A 25,835-nucleotide genomic window follows, 5' to 3' on the forward strand; every position below is an offset into this window, starting at 1 on the left:
ACATTGTTCAGTCTCAGAACTAATTTTTGTGTATTATTTTGTCTAATGGGGGGTCCGTGGTCTAATTAGTGTCAGTTTAGAACCACAGTGAGAACCACTGCCTTACATAGTATCAGACTGAGCTACACATAAAAGATGTTGCAGGATGTTACCAAGGTGATCCGACGACCAGATTCCCCTCCTCAGATAAGGGCCCATATTCGATAGGGGCGGAGAGTTGGTTCTCTCCTCAACCGCTGTGTGGGGAGGGAGGAGGAGTCCCACGATCTTATAAAAACAAAAACTCCAGTGGAGGAGCGGACACTGTACACGGTACACACGGAGCAGTCAGAGCGCTGACTCAGGATGGCCCAGAACGGAATAACAGAGAACGGAGTGAGTGAAGGAGTCCCGGCTCTGCCTCAGCCCGCCAAGGTCCAGGAGATCACACACACCAAGGTAGGAGGACAGTGATGCGATACACACATCATGCGTCAGGTGTCAAACACACACACATACACACTCACACACGCACGCGCATACACACTTGTCCGCTCTCCGCAGATCTTCATCGACAATGAGTGGCAGGCGGGCTGCACGGGGAGGACGTTCTCCACCTTCAACCCGGCCACAGGTGGCAAGATCTGTGACGTGGAGGAAGCAGACAAAGTGAGGAGGCATCCATTATTGTTTCATTACTCAATATCGATTATGACTAATATAACTGCACACAGCGGATTACTGTAATAAGGATCTAAATCAACATTATTTTCTTGTTTTTGGCTCCAACTCTGCCAAACTTCATCTAAAATGTTATTACTTTTTTTTTTTTTTTTAAACGTGTTTTTATTCTTATAATGAAGTTCTGATATTTCAAAATAAGTTACCTCTAGCCTACTACTCCATAGGCCTAATTAAGAGCTGAGAAGTGGCCGTGAATAGAGACTGATGACACGTGCTGTCTCTTGGTGAAGTGTAGGTATAGACCTCTGTGCGTCCTGTCCCGTTTCACTCATCTAAATGTGTCCGTGTAGGAGGACGTGGACAAGGCGGTGCGGGCAGCCAGGGCGGCCGTGCAGCGGGGCTCCGTGTGGCGGAGGATGGACGCCTCCAGCCGGGGGAGGCTGCTGCACAAACTGGCCGACCTGATGGAGAGGGACCGGCTGCTGCTGGCGGTGGGTTGACTTCAGCTGAATGATGTTCACACGTTTCACAGACAGGTTTACCAAAGTGACTTGTCCTCATGATGGACATTTATGTCCTTTATCTAGATTATTGGGTTAATTAAACTATTAATTAATTATTGCATTTGAGGCCTATCAGTTCAGATCAGATTTAAAACTAATCACAATTACCAACTCATAATAATAAAACAATGAATCAGTATGGCCTTGGTAAGGTTAGAGTTGGTCAAAGTGGCAGTTCATAGGCTGTTTTTTTTTGTCCACATTTCAAACAGCTGGTATTACAGTACTTCAGTGATTCCACTTTGATTTTACCAAAATAAAAGCACAGGGGCACATATTCAGATATGATTATCTGTGGGATGTAATTAGCATTTTAATGTTGCCGCCCATTGAGTAATTGTTTGCACTGATGGGACCAATCATTTAATTTTTCTTTATAGGCTTTAAGGTACAGTACTAGGGCCCTTAGATACCTCGTATTTTGTCCTATATGCAGCGACGTTGCACTTTATTCTGATTTGAAAATGAATATGAAGCTAGGGTAACTACAGCCAGCCATCAGACAAATGCAGTTGAATAAAACTCTAATATCTTTGACTGCAATGTGCTGATGTGAAAAGTATAAGTACATTAATAAAACTGTGTCCAGGTACTTTCAGGTCTCAAGTGAATGTAGTGGTGAGACGTTTCTTTCCGACACCGCTGATTTCTTTTCTAGAAAGAATAAACTAATTGTCAACTCAGGACAAACTGTGTGCAGTCAGATAATGAGCAGTCCCCCACTGTGTGTGTATACATCCCCATCCGGGCTCTATATGTTTCTACTAAATCTGCAGTTTCCTTCTCACGTGTTTGAGTCCGTGGCTGCAGATATTCTTCACAGTAACAGATCTCAATGATGGAAACGAGCGCTGTTTCATAAGTAACGAATCTGTGGGATTTTCCTGCAGCTGTCCATGTGCTGTCATGACACTGACTTACTCATATCAAGGACTGGCCTATATTATTGCATGACATCATGACACTGTGGCCCCACCCCAGTCCCCCTCTTTCTTTCTTTCTTTCTTTCTTTCTTTCTTTTTCTCTCTCTCCATAATGACTGCTGGATGTTACTCTGCCTCTCCTTCAAGATATTGTTTGGACTGAAATCCCCATTGCTGTTCACTCTGTATAGCTGCCAGCTTGCAGTAAGACTAAGATCTGTAAATGAACCCTTACAGATGTGAGTGAAGTAATAATACCAGATTGCATGTGACTGCTAATTGCAAACATGCTCTGGTGTGGTAGTATGCACAGGGTATGGCTAATTACACTAAACTCCCAGCCTTGTTCGAGGAAATAAGGTCCAGATTCAGGCCATTTAAAGCTACAGTCAAGCAGTGCAGTGGTTTCAGCCCTTTACTTTTTTGTCCTGTCACAATAAGACCAACTCCAGTAAACATGGTGTGGGTTCACAGTACAGCAGAACTCACGTATGACACATTCGAACATTATTATTGTACATCATCAATTATGAAGTCAGTTTTACTTGGCTCAGCCCGCGGCCTTGTATTTACCAAGACACCGTACACTGCAAGTGGACCTCTGCGGCCCACATCCCACTGCACCGCCCTTGGCCGCGCAGAGAAGTGACCTCGCCAGCTATTTCAGGCTCATACAGCTCACTGCCTTTTGTTAGGATAAATTAATTCACCATTATTATAGTAATTATTATTATTATATCTGGAAGCAACAAGCATAACATCATATTAAATTCCTGGTAATAAAACTGTTTGCCGATGGCCAGCAGGAACTTTATAGGCGACTTGCACAGTGCGAAGAAGAGGCCAGGGGAGGAACCGAAGGTTATACGTCGATATTTATTGAAAGATTTCTCCTTTTTGTCAATGTGTCCAAAACATTTCCCCGAACTCCCTGAGGTTAATCGCTGAGATCCGTAACACCTCACTGCAGAGGAGTCAGATCGGTCAGATGGTCGGAGAGATTGGAAACAAAGCCGCAGTTTATCCCGATGATCTAAACCACTTCATTTGAAAGTCACAGCATTGAACCTGATGCTAATCTGTGTGGGTAAAGCACAGTGAGCACAGAGTGTTAAAGTCAAAGGAGGAAGTAGATGGCTGTATACAATAGTACTATTTGCAAACCAACCCGGGGCTTTGTTTCCAACATTTGTTTCCACCCTCTTGGTTTATTTACTTTGGGGTTTTTCTCTCATATTAAGTTCTTGTAAAGTGATGTTGCATATTTTTTGACACTTAATATCCTGAAAATGATTAACAAAGCCTCAGTATTAAGGTGGTGTAGCTCAACTGAATAAAAAAATCTCACACACAAACTGTCTGATGGGGGAAAGTGTTATCACTGAGAGGGATGATGGTGAAAACCACAGAAATAAGACCCAAGTTTTTACTTACACTGCTTTATCTACGGTCGTGAATTGAAGTGTGACTCTTGTTTTTCTATTATTCCAGACCCTGGAGACTCTGGACACAGGAAAACCCTTCCTCCAGTCCTTTTTCATTGATCTGGACGGCAGCATTAAAACGCTCCGTTACTACGCGGGCTGGGCCGACAAGATCCACGGCAAGAGTCTGCCTGTAGGTGAGTGTGAGCGCCGTCCTCTTTTCAACCGTTAGGAATGAGTCAGAGCTCAGTTTACCATCACAAGAACAAATACTTGAACTGACTTGAAACCGGTTCACAGTTATGAAGTGTGAAATCTGAGCCTCCATCTGTTTAAACATCTTTGTTGTTTCAAAGATTTGCATCAGATCTACATGAAAGTGAAAAACACTTCCAATGCCTTTTGATAGTTTGCAGTGCACAACAAGGATTGTAATGCAAATTCCATATTCCCACATCACAATATTTAATATGTAGTGAAATTTACATCCATTGCTTTTGTTGTGGTTGTTGTTTTTACACCAATTTTACATTAAATAAAAATGGTACTAATTTGAGGGAATCAATATGTCCAAATAAATTAGTAAATAAATAGTTAATTCATGACATGAGAAGTTAATTGATTTGTTTTGTTAAATTACTGTTGTGTTACTGTTACATAGGGAAGAGTAAACAGTGTTCTTTTAATTACCCTATTAATTTGCTGAGTTATTTATTAGATCCATAAAGTTGGAATCATTTTATTTTCAGACATATTCCTATTTTTATTCCTATTATAAAGGTTAATTGTGCTTTCATTTTCGGTGATATGTTTGAAAGAGATTGATAAATAAAGTTTTGAGAAGACATACACTTTATCTATCATGAATGAATCACATTGTCAAATGAGCTCAAGACAAAGAAATGTAAAATGTTTACACATGATTAAACAAGGTTAGAATATAATTAGTAGTGCACAGGATGAGTTCCCCAGAAACATCAGGGTGGGTTTTATACAAATACCAGAGAATCCATGAGCAGTCACCGTTGGGAAACAGGTTAATTGCTATAGAGCGAGTGACTTGGCCCGGCTCAGGATTGTCCTCAGCCCTGGGTGGTATCTCATTCAGCCTCTTAATACTTCCCCCTCCTGTCAGAGCCTACTTTGCGTCTCCTCTGCCTCTGCAGGACAGCAGATAGACAAAACACGCTTGCCTTTTCCTCCCGATTAGATCCCAATAGAGTGCTGAGAGACAAACGGTGTGGCGGGACAAAGGGAAGAGGAAGAGGCCGAGATAGTGATCAGTGAGGTGCAACAGTCTGTGAGGATTAGCAATCAGCGTTGGCTCAACGCCTCGCCAAAGCGGCAGCGCCTCAGCCCCGTAACCTCCACTTATAAACCACAGTAGTCATCAAGACAAAACACCCAGTTGTTTGATATGAAAAGTGGATAATTGTAGATTAACGGTTTCAGTTTCTTTTCATGCATGTGAAGCCAAAATAAGCATTTTACTGGACAAAGGAAGAATTGATGCGGTGGAAATGTCAATAACAATCAAAACCTTCTCCCTCGTTCTGAATTTACTCGCTAATCTTTTTGTTGGTCTGTTCATATAAAAAAGTAACAAAACAATTGTACCTGGCATGTTGCTTCACCACCTCAAACTCTACAAAAGTGCACATAAAGATTTATTAGGCATCCTGGGCAGGTTCAGATCTAAACACTGCATTTCCAGTCAGCACTGTCATAAATGGTGACTCAGCCAGCTGAGGAAACCCACCACTTGAGATAAGTAAGAAATATTTTCACTTTTCGTTAGCCCTTACCAGAAGAATTTGTCATGCAGACGTGATAAGCAGCTGCTCTGCTGCTTTTGCTTTCTATTTGACATTAACTGGAATTTCTACATGAGCTTTATAAGATCATATTTAAAGATCAGCAGAGTTTACTCTAGTTTAGTTGAAATACAACATACATCATCTATAGTAAGTGACATCGCATATATAAAGGATTAAATGTACAGTTGCCAATGAAGTTGGAATATTTTATTCTTTTTTTTTTTTTTTTTTTTTTTACATGTGCTAATGAAATAATTGTGAAAATATTATTGATTCTTGATATATACAGTAAAGTGTAAATCTTCTCAAAACTTTATTGATCAATCTCTTCCAAACACATCACTGTGGAAATTAAACAACAATTAACATTTATCATAGGAATAAAAAGAGGAATGTGTCTGAAATTATTTATATCTAGATTATTAGATTATATCTATCTATGGATTTGATTTGATTTGATTGTAGTGAAACAAAACCAACTTCTTATATATTAGGTCTTATATATTAAAAATGGGCCAATAAACACAATAATGACCACAAACCTTAACCCACTGGAACCCACTTTGTTCGTCCGTCCGAGTGAATGTCACCTTCACTGAGTTGCAGTTCAACGTGTGGTGGACTCACCCAGTGACTCCAAGATAAAGGCGGCTGGAGATGAGTTCTATTGTGGGGGAGTTACCCAGTCTGTGAGCAGTCACACGGGAAACTAGAGAAGGTCAGGGCGCTGAGCCTCTGACACATCTGTGTGCAGCGTCAGTTTTGTCGGTCTAACAAGATTAAAGTAAAAACTGTTCAACAATACAGGACAAACAAACACTGCACTGCACAGGTTTCTCTTACACAGTTTCTGCTTTTCTTCCTTTCACACTACTCTTCTCCTGTTTTATTTGGAAGTGTTGTCCAAGAAAAGATATATTTGTGGTTTTAAGAACAAAAGAAAGTATATTTTGACATCTGCATCTCCTTTCTCACACAGAGGAGGTTCTGAGCCTCTCTTCTGATTGGTTGGCTTGATTTCTAGACCTAATAATCATATAACAGACTTCAGGTGAACACTCATGTCAAATGTTGGCTCCAGGTGGGCGGGGCTTGATGACTGCACTGCTGTGACATCATAAAGTTACAGAAGTGATTGTCAGGCTCAGTTTCTGCATATAGACTGTGTATTTCCCTGTAGTCATGATAATAATAATAATAATAATAATAATAATAATAATAATAATAATAATAATAATAATAATAATAATAATAATAATAATAATAATAAAGTGCTTCTACATACAAAACTGAAAAAATATAAGTCAAAATGGGGAGGATCAGAATATAAACACACACATACACACACCCAAATGCTAATGCATGATATGCATAATATGAAAAAGTGCAGTTTGTTAGCTCTCAGTGTTGAACATATAGTGCATTGAACTGACTGCGCTGTCTTCTTTTATTTCAGATGAAAGCTTCATGTGTTTAACTAAACACGAGCCTGTTGGTGTTTGTGGAGCCATCATCCCTGTAAGTCAATGATAATGTGCTATTTGAATTCTCGTTACAGTTCGTATTGCTTTACCATGGTGAAAAGGATTTAGGTGACACATTGCTCGTGTGTGTGTATGTGTGTTTGTTTTCATGCGTTGTGGGGACACCTTACAGTATATATGCTGATAAAAAAGGGACCTGACTCCTTTTGTGGGACGAAACTCAAGTCTTCATAATTTAAATCATTACGTTTAAGGGAGAAATCTGGTTTAGGCTGAAATAATGTGATTGAGAAAAAGTGTAAGCCTTCTACTGAACATTTTCAACCCCTTTTCTTGCCAACAAAAAGCCTTTCACTGTGGCACTTCATTTTATCACCAGTTGAACTACTACTGATCACTCATTCAGGTCAAAACATTACAGCAACACACAATAGTAGATACAGTTGGGTTTTACAGATCATATTAAATACGCTTTTTGTTTCCCCTCCATAAACCACTCAATAAAAACAACACTAACGGTGTTATTAAGCACAGAAACGCTAGTTTTATTTCAGATTAAATGTTGAATTCGTGATTTCACATATAAGTCCGTCCAAAGGTCTGCGCTTGGAAAGCAGTGAAACAAAACACCAGACGCCCATGTGATAGGAAGTAATCTGAGTTGAATAGTCTCATTTCTCTACTGTCTGTGGTGTAAATGCACCTTTATGTGGGAACATGGGAGAACGACGGCTGAGAAAATGTTTTTCCAAAGTAAAAGACTATGTGCCATGGAGATGTAGTGGGTTAAAATATTTACAATAAAGTGTACCCTTGTCTCGATAATGATCACATACATTGTGTATAACGCAACCCCATATCAAATAACCTAAAGTATCACATTCAGAGTATGCCAAGGGCTGGGCTTAGCTGAAAGGTGTTTATGATTAGATTTATGTGTAACTCTCTAGGAAATCAATGTATGTCAGTGAAATGTCCTCTGGAAACACAACTGTGTGTGTCCATGTGTGGTATCATTCAGTGACAGAGATCCAATGGAGATAACTCAGGATGTCTGATGCTGTTGTAATACAATCTGTTCTCAATAGACCTTTTTAGAAATCCACGTTATAACCCGAGGATATAGAACCCAATACACTGCTGCGATGCCAGCTTCTCTCCGCACGCTCAACTCTAAATCCACATATGGATAATCATCATCATACATGCGTTTAAAGTATGTCATCACAGTGTTCAAGGGAGGCTCGTGACATTCTGGAGGGGGAAAAAAAAACATTATTCCTGTTTTCCTGTCAGAGAATATGGATATCTGTTTCATCCTTGTAGATCAGGACAGAGATAGGGCCAAGCCCCGGGAGCAGAGCTGGGCTGTGTGGCAGTGTTGGCACAACCTCGGAAACATGACACTCTGAGACCCTGGAAAACTTTTTCACTCTATGTATCCATCCAAGAGAAAATTTTCCGATGGTGATTTGTGATACATAATCAGAATTACTTGTTAAAATCTGAAAATTTGAAACATTAACCTTTAAACAATGTGAGAGGCTTTACTGACTGGACTGTCGTGTTTGGATCCAAAACACATTGCTGAATATATCCATGGTCTGGTCCTGGAGAGCTTAGCACAAAGACTTTAAGCAGGGGAAATTGCTGACATAGATCTAATGTAATGAGAGTCTTAGTGCCTCGTAGTGTTTGGTCTGTTTAACACATGTAAAACATTGTGGTGTCAACAGCTGGTGTCAGTGACTCTAGGCAGGTTTGTGCTTTGTCCTAACCTGAACATGGGAGGATTGGATGTGCAAGAAGGTGTATTTGTTATTTTGGTCATGTCTTTTTATCTTATTTATAGCCAACATTGTTTGGATTTGTACCATATCTGGGATCATCCCTTAAACCAACCGTAACCATAGAAATGGTAGATGATAACATATTTATCTTGGAAGACAGTGACAGTATTTTCTGTACTCACTGTTTCCTGTTGTTGCCATTATTTCGAGCCAGGCAACGCACATTCCACCCATGCATGAATGTACATTTGCATATATGGCATACATGTACATACAAAACAAAAGCATATATGTAAAAAATGATAACAAACCTAGAGAAATTGCTATATAACATGCATAACCCACACACATAGTATAGTAGATGTATGCTGATATTGGAGGACTCTGTACTGGGTCACGGGGGGTGACACATGACAACTAACCTTACACACACACACACGTTCACACCTATTATACAGCTGAGAGACACCGGTTTACCAGGTGTCTGTTTAGACTGTGGTCCAAAAGACTGAGCCCAACTCCCCAGAATGAGAAGAGATATTAATTGAATATGGTTGCAATAAAAAACGAATGCACTAACTAAACAAAACACAACTCCGCCCACAACAGTACATCTTCCCCAGAATGAGGGAATAAATTAGCTCCATAAAATTCTTCTTTATAAAAGAAAAATAGATATTTATATAACTGTACATTTTGCTCAATAGCCATATGGCTACTGGGCAAAATATTGCCAAACTGTACAATGAAAAATCTTAAAAAAAAAAAAAAAAATTATAAATCTTTTTATTTGGTTTTTCGTTCACATACAACAGCAATTCACACATACAGTGTATGCAAGAAATCTTATTAGAAAATTAGCAGTTGGTTGTCCTACACAATGTATGTTGAAGGCAACAATAAACTTAAACTGAGCCAAAACAGCTCCTATGAACCACTATTAACCATTTCTACAATGAAAAATCTTACTGTATGTTAAATTGCAAAATATTTTTGTGTTGCTGCTCCATGGTTGACTAATTAGCTTCAAGCCGGATTAGCTTCACCTTTCCTATTCATCAATTCATGTAGACTAGAGGAAATGGCACAAGTGTGTTCCTGTTCCTGTAACACAGTGGGGCCTTTCTATTTGAGCAGGTTATGGTTTTAGGTGAATGCTCTAACATCTCTGGCTTTCCTGGAGCAATATTAGGTCCTAATTGGAGCTGATGCAGACTAACTTTAACTTTCCCAAAAAGATAGTAATTGTGCAGTGCTGGCAGGTCAACAGCACTCACTTCACAGCAGTGTCTGGACGTGAGGATGAAATGAAACTGGGTGTACCAGAAACCTTATCTTAATCTTTGCTCTCCCCTAAACAAGACCTCCTCTCTGCTAATCCCTCCAGGGCTGTTCTTACAGGAACACACAGCCTCAGTCCTCTGCTGCTTGGATTTACTTTCACACATTGGAATATATGTTGTTTTTTTTTCTTTTGATAATAACTTCATCAGATTTAGGGTGGGGCGGCGTTTGGTGTTTCATCGTGTCGTGTTTCACTTTGTCGCCGATCCAGACAGACACACGAGTATAATTTCGACATCATGACAGAATGCAGCCATTCACTTTTTTATCTTTGAGCATAAGCCTGTAACCTCTAATGTTGCTTTGGCAACAAAGGAACAAAACGGCTGTTGTTTGACATGGGAGATTATATCATAAAAGTGAAATTTATACTGAAGAACGTTGTGTAATTACTGAAAGTACTGTTGGCACACATGCCGCATGAGTCATTGTCAGAGGAAAACAGGAAACCTTTCTCCCGACTTGTGATCCCAAGATCCCTTAATGGCAGCGAGTGTTTCCAAAGTGTTGTAAAAGTTAACAATGCCTAAACAATAAACATGCAGCGCTCACATATATTGCTGTCTAATTTGGGTTTGAGTGCCCAATTATTTGTCCATTGGTTTCCAACATGGAAACGAGCAACTGGAAAATAAAGGACCTCTTTTTCGGAATTTGTTTACTTTGAATCATCTCCAGTCCCGAGGCTTTTATTGTCTTGTATATTCTCTCCACCAGCATCCAAGTGATAAAGTGGACTTAACTGGGAAAAACCAAAGTACTGATGATGTGTGTGTTTCTTGGATTATTTATTATGGTTATTATTTCCACTGGAGACCACTGCAGTGATGGATTATAACAGAGTCAAAGAAGTAAGCTTCTGTTTACATCAAAACTTTAATAGATGCATCAGGTCGTTAAAAACAAACTCTACCACTTTCTGTGTGCAGTAAATACATAGTAAGACTTGGGTGTTTTAGAACTAAAGTAGTGAATAGAAATGACACCTGCATGTTACTTTGTTTCCTATGTATTCTAATGGCAGACATCCAAACACACGATCAGAATAAAAACTAGAAACAAATACTTTATTGATCCTCAGGTGAAATTCGGTTCAGTCACTCCCTCCGCAATAGAGAATATGAAGCGGATTAGGATAAAGATGGAAAACAAAATATGTACCTAAATATATGAAAATATATATTTATGATATAATATCTATGAGAAAAATAGTGGCAGCCCAGCATTTCCAGAGCATCTGTATCTGCTCAGTCTGTAAATAGTTTCAAGAGTCAGTTAAAGGGATAGTTCACCCAAAATTGAAATTGCTTCTCTGAGTTACAGGGGGTCTCGGCGTAGCAGTGCATGTCCATATAACGGTTGCAAATGGATACCAACTGTCTTCGTAACAAAAAGACACACCAAAAAACATCCAAATACCTCCATGCTGCTCGTATGTAATGTCCGTCTTGTATATTGAAGCCCCGAAATGCGAAATTGTCCCGGAAAAAAATAAATAAGTCTATTTCAAGCTTGTTTGTAGCGGACAGTTAGTATCCATTTGCAACCGTTATATGGACATGCACTGCTACGCCGAGACCCCCTGTAACTCAGAGAAGCCACGGAGGACTCTGAAACTTCTCTTAGTCGACATGAGGGTGAGTAGATAATGAGTGAAATTTCAATTTTGGGTGAACTATCCCTTTAAAGACACATTTGTACAGACAAGCTTTTGAGTGTTAGGCGGTAGCCACTGCCCATTTACCATTGTACGTTACTAAACTGTCTGCGTTAACTTCCTTTGGCCCTGCAGTGCCATGTGATTGTTATTTATGCACTGCCCTATGCCGTGTGCATACGTTTCTTTATGCTTTTTATTGTCATTTAATTTTTGATTTTAATTGTACATTGTTAAGCGCACTCTGTGTAGTCGTACTACGAAGGGTACTATATAAATAAAAATGTACTTACTTAACTTACTTACTGGTTACTGGTTTAACCTGCAAGTGAAAGTAGTGAAAGTGTGTGTAGTTTGTACATCTCAATTTTGATCTGGCTGTGTTCCCAGTCATGTTGCCAAGAATAGCACAAGAAATCACTGAAGTCCATAACAGTCCCTCTACTTGTGGGCATCAACACCAGATTACTGTTCATCCATGTTCATGCCCTACTCCTTCTGGTTGGTTGCACTACTGTATGTCCTATTGAACTGATATATATTTGAATCTAATGATCACAAACTGAATCAAAGAGTGACACAACATGATGACTACATGGCCTCCTGTACCACATCATGACGCTGATTCCTAACTCATTTGTTCTTTTTTCTGCTCTAGTGGAATTTTCCTCTGCTGATGTTCACGTGGAAGATAGCGCCGGCCCTGAGCTGTGGAAACACAGTGGTCATCAAGCCAGCGGAGCAGACCCCCCTCACGGCCCTCCACGTTGGATCGCTCATCAAAGAGGTCTGACGCTATAGACTCAACATGTACAGTGGGATTGATCCAAGCTGTGGGCTAAGACATGCTTAGACTTTAAACCTCTATAGTCCTCAGATTCTTGGCCTGTGTTCTGATAGAAAATCTTGCTCCTCGGTGATTGGATGTTGTTGGATGCATTGATAGTGACTGCACTCACTTGAGGAGACGGTCCGGACCTGAACAATTCAGCTGTGATGAAAAAAAGGTCTCCAGAGGTCTTTGACCTTCACCAGTCATAATGACAGTTTTAGAAAGGACTGATTTGACTGTTTCAGTTAGTCTCCCGTCCATTATCTGCACATAACATTTACCCACATGCAAATGTAATTTATGTACATAGTAATGAAACATTTACATAAATATTAGATATGAATGAATTTGGGATTAAACCACTCACATACTGTATATTAACTATGTCTATGCATGTTTATGCATTTGTGCTAGTATTTTGGACATTTGTCATATTATTTGTTGCCAGGAATATCCCTGAATATCCACCTCATCATGGTCGAATTCCTCCACCAACATTGTAATGTCACCTCTGACTTTCTGGTTATAAAATGTTACCTCCCGATTTCATATTTATGGACATATGGACATATGAAATAAGTGAAATGAGTGCTCAAGTTTTTTAATGTGGATGTCAAAGAGTATGAAATTCCCCTCGGCATTCCTAATATATTGCACTCGCAAGAATGTGAGGTCACTGCGACCTTGAAGCTTTCACCGCCATAATCTCAATCTGGTGTTGGTTCATCTTTGAGTCCAAGTGAGCGTTGGCAAATCTAAAACGAATGTCCTCAAGATGGGGATATGTAGACAGACAAGCTGAGAACAACTATGCCTCCGTCTCTGGTGTGTAAGTGATTTATAACACAAGGGTGTAGGATTCCTACAGAGATAAATCTAAAATCTAGGTCAAATAAACAGCTGTTTCTGCATTGAGACTTTAAATCAGTGGTGATCCCTGCCACTAACGTTCCTCTCTGTGTCTCCACATCAGGCGGGTTTCCCTCCTGGAGTGGTGAACATTGTTCCAGGGTTTGGTCCCACAGCGGGAGCAGCCATCGCCAACCACATGGACATTGACAAAGTGGCGTTCACCGGCTCTACAGAGGTCTGTGAATAAATGACAGCATCTTGACAGATAAATGAGAAAGAAATTGTCCCAGAATACATTGCTTTTAACAAGATCTGACAATATTATTTCTGCATCTAATCTGGTTCAAGTAGAAAACAACGAGGATAAATAATGTATTGTGTGTGTGTGATGAAATGGCTCAGAGTGGGCTGTGATGGTGAGTTACAACTATAAACAGATTGGAAACCACCCACATAAAATTTTAATGCTTAAAGGTTGAATATGGAGAAAGCTTATTAAAAGTTTTAGTTTTTCAAAAAGAATACATCCATGGGATGTTTAGAGGGGTGCACAATACAAGTATTGCTTTTCCATTAAAAATTATATTTAGTCTGAATTAGATAATTTAAGAAATTTTGACGGGTTCAACAATGACTTCCTGTTTACATCGAACCAGCTTGTAGCTGCATTGGGGGTCACTTCTCCGCTGTGTTGCTCACCCTCCTCCCGGTTGTGAATGAATGAAGCCTTTTATAATCAATCTATCTCTGATCAATAGATGGTGGTATTCTAGTAATTCTCCACATTGACATTCCTCTCCATTCATATGATTTCATTTGCATTTTCATTTATGCACATATAGTATAGTATAGTATACTATAGTATAGTATAGTGTAGTATAGTATAGTATAGTATAGTATAGTAATATATAATAAAATATATGTTTTAAGGATGTGTATGTGAGGTAAGAAACCTATTAGGAGCTCAATGTAAAATCAAAAAGCCATCACACAAAGAGAAACCAAAGAAAGAAAGAAAAAGAGAAAGAAAGAAAGTTCAATTACACTTACACTTAGATAGAAATCTAATTTGCCATTGGGTCTTTTACAAAGGTGTAGACAAAGAATATTTTGTGCAGAAGGACCCTTAATTTATATGTATATATGACACACAATATATTTAGTAATTTATCTTTTATTTTAACATGCACATTTTAACACTCACATTTGAAGACACTCCTTTGTTATGTAGTCACTGTGTCAGTGTTATCTATAATGCATTTACATTATTCCTGCCTGCAGGTGGGCCAGCTGATTAAAGAAGCAGCAGCCAAGACTAACCTGAAGAGAGTAACTCTGGAGCTGGGAGGAAAGAACCCCTGTATCGTGTTTGCCGACTGTGACTGTGAGTGAACCTGCTCTCTGCTCAGATCAGTCCTGAAACCCACTGTAAAACTGTTTTCACTATTTCAACATGACCTGAATTATAATTTCATCACACAGCACAGCCGTCACAGGTGTTAGTCTGAATTCTGTCAAGGTGAAGGCCGTAGAGATCATGAATGACAATGAGTTCACAGTGACTTTGACCTTTGACCTCTGACCACCAAAATCAAATTAGTTCCCGTTTGATGCCAAGGGGTGGGGTGATCTGACCACAGATTAGTAAACTATTGTGTATTCTGGGGTATTCTATAAAAAATGTAACCTCAAACCACAGCCTGCTGTGACTGATGCATATTGAGGTTACACAACAAGGTTACACTGTGGACACAGCATGACTTCCCCCATTTTGTGCTCATTAAGATCTCATATGAGCAGATTTCTGTGATTCCAACAACTCAGAGATGCAGTTTAAAACTTTGACACAGTTAATGGGACGGGACGAGGCAGAACTCAGAGAGAATGTGCACAGGGTCAGGTTGGGCTGGATTTTTTGGGCCCGATCTGAGCTCTATTCAGGACACAAGTGAGGACGATACTCAGCGGTGGTGTGGTCCACATGTCCACATTCTTTTAAAAGAGTGTGAATATTAATGTGTGTGTTGACCGCATTAGATGACCAACTACTCCACTGACATCCTCTGCCACAGTTTCATTATGAACCACAGATATTTAACTGTATAGTACTCCCTCAGCCTCTCCCTCTCTCCACACACACACATTGACAGAGACTCGTCTGTCAACTGGCTAAAAACAACAACACACCCCTGTTTATTTGTATATTGATATTATAATATATATATTGAGATCAAATCGTAAGAGATCAATGGAGACTCAGCTTAAAGGGATAGTATCATTTTTTAAAGTGGGGTTGTATGATCTACAAATAGCCCCTCCCTAAGTACTTTAATTGCAGTAGAAGACTCTCTGCACTCCTCCCGTTAGCAACGCCAGCCCATAGCCCTGCCCAGAGATTTACAACATACAGTGTTGTGAACAGACCCAAAGAAACGGCCTATTTTCGCAGCTTAAAAGAGGTTTTACCTGAAAAAAAAACACAGTTCCATTGTTCGCTATAATATAATTTTTTCCAGCCCTTCAAAGTGCAGGAAAAACACAGTTTTTATTTGGACCTAACCCACTCACGTATCCCTCCGCCCAGGGTTAGCGCCCGCCGATCAGCAGTTGGTTAGGTCCAAATAAAAACTGTCTTTTTCCTGCACTTTCAGGGGCTGGAAAAAATTATATTATAGTGAACAATGGAACTGTGTATTTTTTTTCAGGTAAAACCTCTTTTAGGCCACAAAAATAGGCCGTTTCTTTGGGTCTGTTCACAACAATGTATGTTGTAAATCTCTGGGCAGGGCTATGGGCTGGCGTTGCTAACGGGAGGAGTGCAGAGAGTCTTCTACTGCAATTAAAGTACTTAGGGGCTATTTGTAGATCATACAACCCCACTTTTAAAAAATGCTACTATCCCTTTAAAGCAGGTGTGAACAGGAACATTCAGAGCTGATCACTCCACCGGTTCATTACAGGTGTGAACCTTTCTACCAAAATGGAAGACATTTCCTCATGGAGCCCCTGAGAAAAAAAAAAAAATCTGCTGTCACCAGCACAGAGACATAATAAGCCAGACAGAGCCTTTAAAGTGGGATTTAAAAAAGTGACATCATCCTTTTCAGCAACAAAATCCAGTGTGTCCAAACGTTGGCTGCTGGGCTGGTTGAGTTAAGTGACATGATTTAGTGCAAAACATCTTGTGATGGGATCACAGCATCCTCAACGCCTGTCAGCAGTCATTATTACATGGATTACATGATTACACACCATACACCGCGGAACCGGGGGGGCCAGGGGGGCCATGGCCCGGGTAACTTTTGTGCTCTGATTATTTTATGAATAGCCTAAAAGCTGTAGTAAATAGTTGTATCTGTGTTTCTAAAAGCCAAGTCACCACCACCACACACCTTCACTGCTGCCGATAAAAAAAACTGTCACAGAGTGCTGCATTTTGATTTGAATTCGTGAGTCTATCACGTGCATTGTTTATCAATACGTCATGCGTGAGTGTTCTCGGTGCTTTCTTTTTTTGTCTCGGCGCTCAGAGCGCTCAGAGTTATAGTATAATATGTTCAACTTTTGGAACAGCGCCGCACTTAGCGGCTCGGACGTGAGGCGGCTCGTTTCGGCAGCGTTCAGAGAGAGAGAGAGAGACCGCTCCGTGGACACGGCCGTTGGTCACGGGCGCTCAGAGCAGTAGGGGCGTTTGATGTATAAAAACACTCTGCAGTCACACGGTGGAAATTCTCTGATTGTTCGTAACGGAGTCAGAACGGAGCGGAGACGCCGTGGATATTCATTTGAGCGCGTGCCTGCGCGCTGCGCGCATGTAGACCTTTCTCTCTTCCTCTCACATTGCGGATTATTGTGTGCGTGTGTGTGCAGCTGTAGGCTACAGAGGCACCTGTGCATAAATACTGTAATACTGTCCCGTCTAAATAAACAGGACATTTACATTTAGGCTATGCAGTGTCATTTTGAATTATATTTTACACAGGGGTGCCTTGAGATTTTATGCACTTTTGAAAGGTGCCCTGACTGAAAAAAGTTTAAGAAATGCTGTATTAGACTATATATTTTCCATCTTTGCTGAGCATAAAGTTTGTTCTAAATTAAATAAAACCCTGTCCCATATAGACGCATGTCTAGAGAGACATATAGACATATGTCTCTCTAGACGGGTCCGCTCGGCACACGCACCCACACACCTTCCAAAAAAATAAAATAAAATAATAACTATTGGCAGAAGTCCGGGCCATGAGAACCGTCATCTTACCTCTCATATGGATAATCAGCGTGATGATCCAACGGATTTGATCTGTCCCGGAAAAATCCGTTGTTGTGATAGACCCATGTGTTTTCATAATGTAGCCTATCATAAACTGGATACAATCACCGCAACTCTGTCCGGAGCTTCGCTACTTTTATTTCCGTATCCTTGGTAACAATAAATAAGGGCACACTGACCACTGACCCCCCCGCTTGACTTGAAATTATGGCCCCCCCTCGTCCAGATGCGTTCCGCGGTCCATGTTACACACCACACCCGCCCTTGGACTCTGCCTACAAAGAAGACAAAACCCATCTACAAACAGACAGACATAAATAATAAAAAACACCTAACATAGTTCCCACCGCAGCAGCAACATCACAACACCCACAGACTGACAAGGTGAAAATGATACCAGCTATTTACCAACTACAGGTGGTGACTGAACATTTTGATTTTCTGTGTGTGTGTGTGTGTGTGTGTGTGTGTGTGTGTGTGTCTACAGTGCAGCTGGCTGTGGAGGAAACCCAAAAAGGAGCTTTTTATAACCAGGGTCAGTGCTGCACGGCTGCGTCACGTGTCTTTGTGGAGGAGAGTATTTATGAAGAGTTTGTGCGCTGCAGTGTGGAGAAGGCGAAGAAGATCGTCATAGGAGATCCACTGGAGCCACAGACGTCACAAGGGCCACAGGTAGGAACACACAACCAACCAGAGAATACTGAATAGAAACTCCCCCTGCACATGTGAGGGCAGTGAAACAAGTTGTGAAAAACACAATAATACATACAGTAATACTATGTAAATCCTGTATTCCATTGTTTTGAGGTAATATCTGTTTATAAGGATTAAATGTATTACGCCTGATCCGTCTTGGTGCTCTGATGCTGTTATGCAGAGTTGGCTTTTTATTGTACAGACTTTTATTTTGGAAAGATTCATCAGAGAACAGGACAGGAGCTGTATCCAATATGGGTTTGAACCTGGATGTGCATATAAGGATGTGTAATATTGTTGTTAATGTTGTTCAAGTTTATGGCACCAGATAAGCTGAAGAACACTCTAATAAACAATAATCATTCATTCATACTGTACAGCCCCTCAGCAGAGCTCCTTACATTCACACTTTATAATGATCACAGAATATGATGAGGTATTGATTATTAATGAATCACATCCCAATGTCACTACATGCACCACCTCTAGTCCAGTAATGAAAACAGCAATTGCATTGCTACAGGCCCACTTCACACACTTTGCACAGTTGAGTTACACACACATACACACACACCCTGACTCTTCCTCTGTGCTGGACCATAACTAGACTTTGTTTAAAGGGATAGTTCAACATTTTGGCAAATTGCCATAATCCCTATAGTTTTAAGAGTAGGTTCATTACCTTTACTCTAAATGTCTCATAACGTTCTGTTATTATCGCATAGCGTGGTGAATGTGCAGGTCACAACTTGTCCCCCAGAGCATTTTGGAGTTGTTGGATTGTGTATTTGATGAGTTTGATGAAGGAAACCAAGAAATCCCATTAGCCTCCGTAGTGTAGCTCTAAACAGCTCATGGCTCTGCTCTGCCGTTCTAAAAATAGCTTGCACTGACAATTAAAGGTAACAAACCTACTCCTAAAACTGTAGGGATTATGACAATGGCCCAATTTGCCAAAATGTCGAACTATCCCTTTAAGGTCAGGAAACATCTCTGTGTTGTTAAACCATCTCCTCCTCTCCTCCTCTCATACGTTGTGGCTGCAGATTGACCGACAGCAGTTTGACAAGATCATGGATCTGATAGAGAGTGGGAAGAAGGAGGGAGCCAAGCTGGAGCATGGAGGGGCGGCTGTGGGTGAGAAGAGCCTCTTCATTCAGCCCACCATCTTCTCCGGGGTCAAGGACCATATGCGCATCGCCAAAGAAGAGGTTACCACTCAACTCAGTACATTCCAAATGAACTTGACACAGACGGGGTGGTGAGGGCGGGGGGGCGGAGTCAGTGTATGAAGGAAAAGGCTGACACCCTGTGGATTCATGCTGTCATTACACCACAGACAGTGCAGATGGGCGGGATGTTTGTATAATTGATCAATTCGATTTATTTGTATCAGTCATGATTCTTTATCTGTTTTTGATTCTGTTAAAAATGCACTACTGTTAATTTAAATTAAATTATTGAACTTTTGTTAGTTTAAACATGAAATGTTTGGTGGTAAATGAATCCCAGGTTGATGAGATATTGGGGATATTGGGATTTTTCAACTTTGATGGCTTTGGCATGAGAGTTCAGCAGACTTTTATATTACCCTCAGCAAGAATAGTCAATGTTGCATGAACTAAAATCACATATTATAAATGTATGTTCACCATGTAGAACCTTGTAAAAAAGAGTGAGTGAAACAAAAGGACGGAAGAGAAGAAATGGGGGGGGGGAGAGAGAGAGAGAGAGGAAGAAGACTGAGCTTCTCTGTCTTCTCTAAAGAAACGGAGCTTGGGACATGTACTTGAGGAAACAAACAGGTTGTAGCAGAAATGTTACAGTAATCTTACTGACAGGAAAACATGGCCTTTAAAATTGACAAGTTAGTAAAATTTACAGGACTGAGGTAAGAAGTGAACATATCATCTTCATGTTGACCATGAAACTTTTGTCAAAATTGACCTTTGCCTCTTATAAAACATGATGTGTATATAAAATAATTATTTTACATCTTTTTCAGTCAAATTCTTTCCAAAAGACTACTGTAGCTTTCAAACTCTCCTTTGGAATTTATTGTCAATATATATTTACATTAATATGACCCTTGTTTTTGAGTTCAAACTGAAGCTCAATTTTAAACCTGCTGATTAATAATGGAAAAGATAAAAGAAAAACATAAAGATAACATAATATTGTAGAAAAGCATATCTGTCCTCCAGTTGTAGTTTTGTTTTATATCGACCTGTCCACTTATTTCTGGGTTTATTTTTAACCGGTCAAGTTGCTGTTCTCAGTTGTTATTTAGGTTTTTCATTTCATAAACCAAAGAATGAAATGTGTCACAGTGTGACTCACTTCTCTGTCTGTATCTCTCTGCTCCCAGATCTTTGGTCCGGTGCAGTGTATATTCAGCTTTAAGAGCCAACAGGAGGCCATAGAGAGAGCCAACAGCTCCCAGTATGGCCTGGTGTCAGCCGTCTTCACAACCAGCATGGACAGAGCTCTGTCTGTGTCTGCAGCCCTGGAGACTGGCACTGTCTGGTAAGTCCCTGCTCACAGTCACTTCCCTTCACTGGATCTCTGTTATGTGTAAAATGCACGTCAGATTGCTCACTGTATGTATGAAGCACTGCGCCTGCAAGCCCCTGCATATTAACTGATCTACTCCCCCAGACACAAAGGTAATACACATTGAATTTCCATATATGATATATATGTACATGCACATATGTAAAAAACAAAAACACACAACACATGAAAGATTATATAGGAAACCCATTAGAATTTGGAATTATTTTATTTTATTTTACCTTTATTTTACCAGGCAAATTGCTTGAGATAAAAATAGTTTCATGTATTAACACATACTGTATGTCTGCTAATATGTTTATGTAACTCATCTCATAGAAATTCTTTTATCGAAGGTATTTCATGTATGTTCAAAACTTAATAGTGTACATATACAGTACACAGACAGTATTATAACTCCCTATAGATACATATATATACAGTTATGTACATTAAAAAATCAGCAAACCACTGACTTAATCAAAGTCCTGATGTTTTGCAAACAAAATCATATCAAAATCATGTTTCAGTCACAAGTCACAAGAGCCTGTGTCAAGATATGACTCATTTACATGTTGATGAGCTAAGAACAAACAACAAAATCAACCACATATGAAAACAATGAGAATTGAATGAAATTGTAATTGAATCATGTATAAAACTTAGTGAAAGTCACAGCTCATACAGAGGTGCCAGAACCTGATGTGCATCATATAGCCTTTTGGAAACATTTTATTTTACACTTTTTAGTTGATGATTATACAAAGAAGCACCAAGAAACTCAAGTTTTTGTTTCCACCACTTACCAAAAAAAAAAAAAACATCAGTGAGTGAAAAGATTTATCACATATTAAAGCTTCAAGACACAGTCTGTTAACTTTAGATGTCTCAGTTTAGTTTGGTGCATGTCTTGTCTTAAAGCTGGGGTAAAGACATCAGTAATAATCTCTTCCCTTCTCTCTCGTGCTCAAGGATAAACTGCTATAACGCCCTTCATGCCCAGACGCCCTTTGGAGGTTATAAGATGTCAGGCAACGGACGAGAGCTGTGAGCAACATCTACTTTTTTGTTTATTAGCATTTCATCCTGTCCAGTTCCACTCGTTGACTGTCCGACTCCCTAACCTGCCTCCTGTGTTGTGTCTGTCTGTCCTCTCAGTGGAGAGTACGCCCTGGCTGAGTACTCGGAGGTGAAAGCAGTGACCATCAAGCTGAGTGAAACCATGTGAGAAGAACCGGGGAAATCCAGAGCTCTTTACTTCCCCTCACATCGGGCCTGCACAACACCCACACTCCTGTCTTTGTTGTTTTTCACTTATACTGTAGGTGAGGGCACGGTTTTACTCAACAGCTTCACTAATGTCAATATATAAAACTGATTTTGTGCCATTTTAAGGTTTCCCAGAAATAAATATGATCCGGTGCTATGGTAAATATCTAAAAAAAAAAAAAAATAGAAATGCTGTCTGGCTGGTAGATTTTCAGCTAATACTTCATTCCAAGAAACTGCTGGCTTACCCCACAGAGCACAGCAGGTTAGCTGGACATGCACCAATGTGAAATGTGTCTACAGCCAAGTATGCCGTATGCAGATTGTTATTGATTGAATGTTTACTTGGCTTTAAATGGGGCAGTTCTTTCAATTGAATTCCAGATTTCCTTTCAGGACTCCAGATGTTTTTATGACACCTTGACCTTTTTTTTTCTGGTAATCTATTTGGTACAGCATCCACTGAGTGGTTTTTTGATCTGGTGCTCCCAGAAAGCTAATATTGTCTTTGTCTGCTGATCGTTCACTCCTTTGCTATTTCCTTGATGTAGCTCAGCGGCGACATCTCCTCCCTATAGCCTGTTGTCCACTTTTTCATATCCTAACTTTACCTTGAAAGCATTTTCCTGATTCCAAGTCTAAAGTGACTTAGATGCATAATCCTTAAAAACAGACAGGAGTGACAGCTATCTATTATCAAGTGACCAAAATTCTATATGCAGTTAGCCTAGAAATCTAGACGCACCCTAGCGGCAGCAAAAATATTTGCTCCGTAGGTGGGTCTAGAAACGAGCCATAGGAACTTTTTGAGTCTCGAACACCGATTGTGTTCACCAATCACAGCGCTCTATCTGTTTAGAGAGTCGTTGGGCGGGCTTAACGCGATGGCGACATACATTTTAATTGGCTTGTCAGGCTAACGTCATCCTGCTCTACCCTATTGCGTGCAGAGGCAGTTTGAAAGACAGCCTTCATCCCGCCCCCTGGATTGAGCCGAGGTCTACCGGTCGTTTCCAGACTAGACATTTTAGTGATATAGTCTGGCTTGTCAGGCTAATATGCAGTACAATCTAACAAGTGAAGAGACCCTGACTGCAATCAGATTTGTTTATAAACTGTTTTTTTCTTTTGTTAACTACTCAATAATGAACTTTCACGTCTGTTTGGTTGCAGACCTTTAAAGGGATAGTTCAACATTTTGGCAAATTGGCCCATTGCCATAATCCCTATAGTTTTAGTAGTAGGTTCACTACCTTTAATTGTTGGTGAAAGCTGTTTTTAAATAGGCGGAGCAGAGCTGCTCAGAGCTATGCTACAGAGTTGTTTTCGAGGTAAATTCATGTAAAACCGCTGATGCACGTACCCGTCGGGGGCAGTTTTTCGACAAGCAGTCTCTGTATTTGACTTGAAAACAACTCTGTCTCATAACGTTCCGTTATTATCTCATAGCGTGGTGAATGTGCAGGTCACAACTTGTCCACCAGAGCGTTTTGGAGTTGTTGGATTGTGTATTTGATGAGTTTGATGAGGGAAACCAAGAAATTCCATGAGCCTATAGCTTAGCTCTGAGCAGCTTGCGGCTCTGCTCTACTGTTCTAAAAATAGCTTTCACCAACAATTAAAGGTAAAGAACCTACTCCTAAAACTATAGGGATTATGCCAATGGGCCAATTTGCCAAAATATTTAACTATCCCTTTAATAAGAAGCAGACCCATGACTCCCATTTGAAATTTAAATCAGAGTTTCTTTCAGTAGGAAAGGTGTAAGTGTGCAGGGTAACTCCATTCATCATGGACCGCTGAGCAGAAGTCAATGAGTGAGGAGATAGAGTATGAGCAGGTCTCTGATGTTGTTTTCTGTCATGTCAGCTGTCAGCTTGGACACAAGAGGGTTCAAAAAGTACTTAAGTTCTTATAATAATGACTGTTACCCCAGCTCTTAAATCAGTGCATGAAACACAGAAATGTTCCAAACATAGTGGATTTGGAGCTGTATTTGTTCATCACATTACCTGAGGTGGTGTGATGTGAAAAGGTCAGAGAGAAAAAAGTCTTTTTTGTAACTGTTGAGTAGCTGATCTACTCATGAGAAGTCTTTTTGTCTGTAATTGTGAATGCTGACTCTAACCCGGTGCTGTGATCCAACCTGAACCTCCTCTGCTGAGGAGAATGTGCCTTCTCTTTCAAATGTTGGAAGGAACTCTGATTCCTGTCCCAGATAAGGTAATATTTACCTTTCCACAACCATGTAACAGCAGCTGTTTTATCAATGCATGTGTGTGTGTGCGTGTGTGTGTATATATATGAGTCTGTACCTGCCTTTTCTCACATTAGTTTTATATTTAAATAGAAATTCTGAATAAATAAAACAAATACTGTATACATTGTCTTGTATTATTATTACAAAGCCTACACATAATAGCACATATTACAGAAAGCATAACAATAGCATATCTGTCTATTAGAACAAGAGGAGCTACAGTAAATAATGGTTTGCCGTTTTCAAGTGAAAGAACAATTTTTAAGTGTTTGTTTTATGGGAGAATATTTTCAAATAATCATAATAACTTTATTTATATAGCACCTGCTTTATTTATATATTTATTTGCTGAATAAGATTGTAGCCTGCATGCCGTTGGGGTTAGGGTTAGTTGTATACCACGGCTAAGGGGCGTTCTTCGGCCCGACGCGATGTTATACATCTATAACATATGTGAAATACCTATAGTAAAATTTGTAAATGTACTTATATCAAAAATATGTGTAATTAATTTCATATGGCATAACATGTTGCAAGTATGTAAAGCAACACACAGTTACAAATCTTCCGGGCTTTTCCACCCTTCTTGTTCATTTTAAACATGTCTATCCTCCCACTGTGGTATTACTGTATAAGACTTTCTTAAGGGAGCATTTTTCAAGACAGACATTACTCTCACACTCACATTCAATTAAATAAATGAATGTTCAATTATAGTCATGTTTATCTTAAGTTTAACTGATTTTGTAGTATTATTAATCAACTAGCTTTAGAACACATGTTTTCCTCCTCCTTCATAACTTTGTTATTGATTTAAATTTCAACTATCTGACTGGATTTCAAATCAATATATTTTTTCATTTTCTGTTTCGTGCTCAGGGCCGTTGTATAGGGGAGAAAGGTGATGATAATTCTAGGGGCCCAGCGCCCAGTAGGGCCCACAAAAAAACCCCAGTAGTCTAATCTTTGTATGACTGATTTATTCTGCTTAGACCCTGACTAATACTCATAGTAATGCTGCATTAGCATCAAAACAAAGTAGGCTAAATAAAAAATGATAATACATACGTCTAAGAAAAAAAAGTGGAAAAGTCAGGGGCCCACTTTAGTATTCTTTCAGGGGCCCCAGAATTCCTAGCAACGGCCCTGTTCGTGCTCATAATAAACTGCATTTGGATACAGGCCTGGCAGCAAAAAAAAAAAAAAAAAAAGAATTAAGCAAATAAGCCTACAGACTAGTTGTGTACTGATGAATCCTGCCACGAAGCATCGACACAAGTGTCTTCGGCATTTTTCGGCGTTCGACGTGAACGGGAAGTTCAGAGGGAAGCGAGCGTGTGTGTGCGGAGCTCCACGGACAAGAGCCGAGCTGTATCAGCACGGGCGGAGTCGAGTCGAGCCGAGTCTGCACGAAGAGTCGAAGCCCAATGGACGA

At 40.0% G+C, this 25,835-nt stretch overlaps 1 protein-coding gene across 1 annotated transcript; it reads left to right on the top strand.

The window, feature by feature from the left end:
• Positions 1 to 310: 310 nt before the first annotated feature.
• Positions 311 to 22,099, top strand: aldh1a3 (aldehyde dehydrogenase 1 family, member A3; the record flags this gene model as incomplete). The annotated part of the gene is made up of 13 exons (XM_083994311.1): positions 311 to 438; positions 544 to 648; positions 1,014 to 1,154; positions 3,641 to 3,770; positions 6,847 to 6,908; positions 12,324 to 12,452; positions 13,471 to 13,584; positions 14,631 to 14,733; positions 18,110 to 18,294; positions 19,365 to 19,529; positions 20,687 to 20,844; positions 21,844 to 21,918; positions 22,030 to 22,099. The coding sequence occupies exons 1-13, from the start codon at positions 346 to 348 to the stop codon at positions 22,097 to 22,099; spliced, it is 1,530 nt and encodes a 509-aa protein (XP_083850437.1). The 5' UTR covers positions 311 to 345.
• Positions 22,100 to 25,835: the final 3,736 nt, after the last annotated feature.

Source organism: Trachurus trachurus, assembly GCF_905171665.1.
Source record: "Trachurus trachurus genome assembly, chromosome: 3".
Taxonomy (NCBI): Eukaryota; Metazoa; Chordata; class Actinopteri; order Carangiformes; family Carangidae; genus Trachurus; species Trachurus trachurus.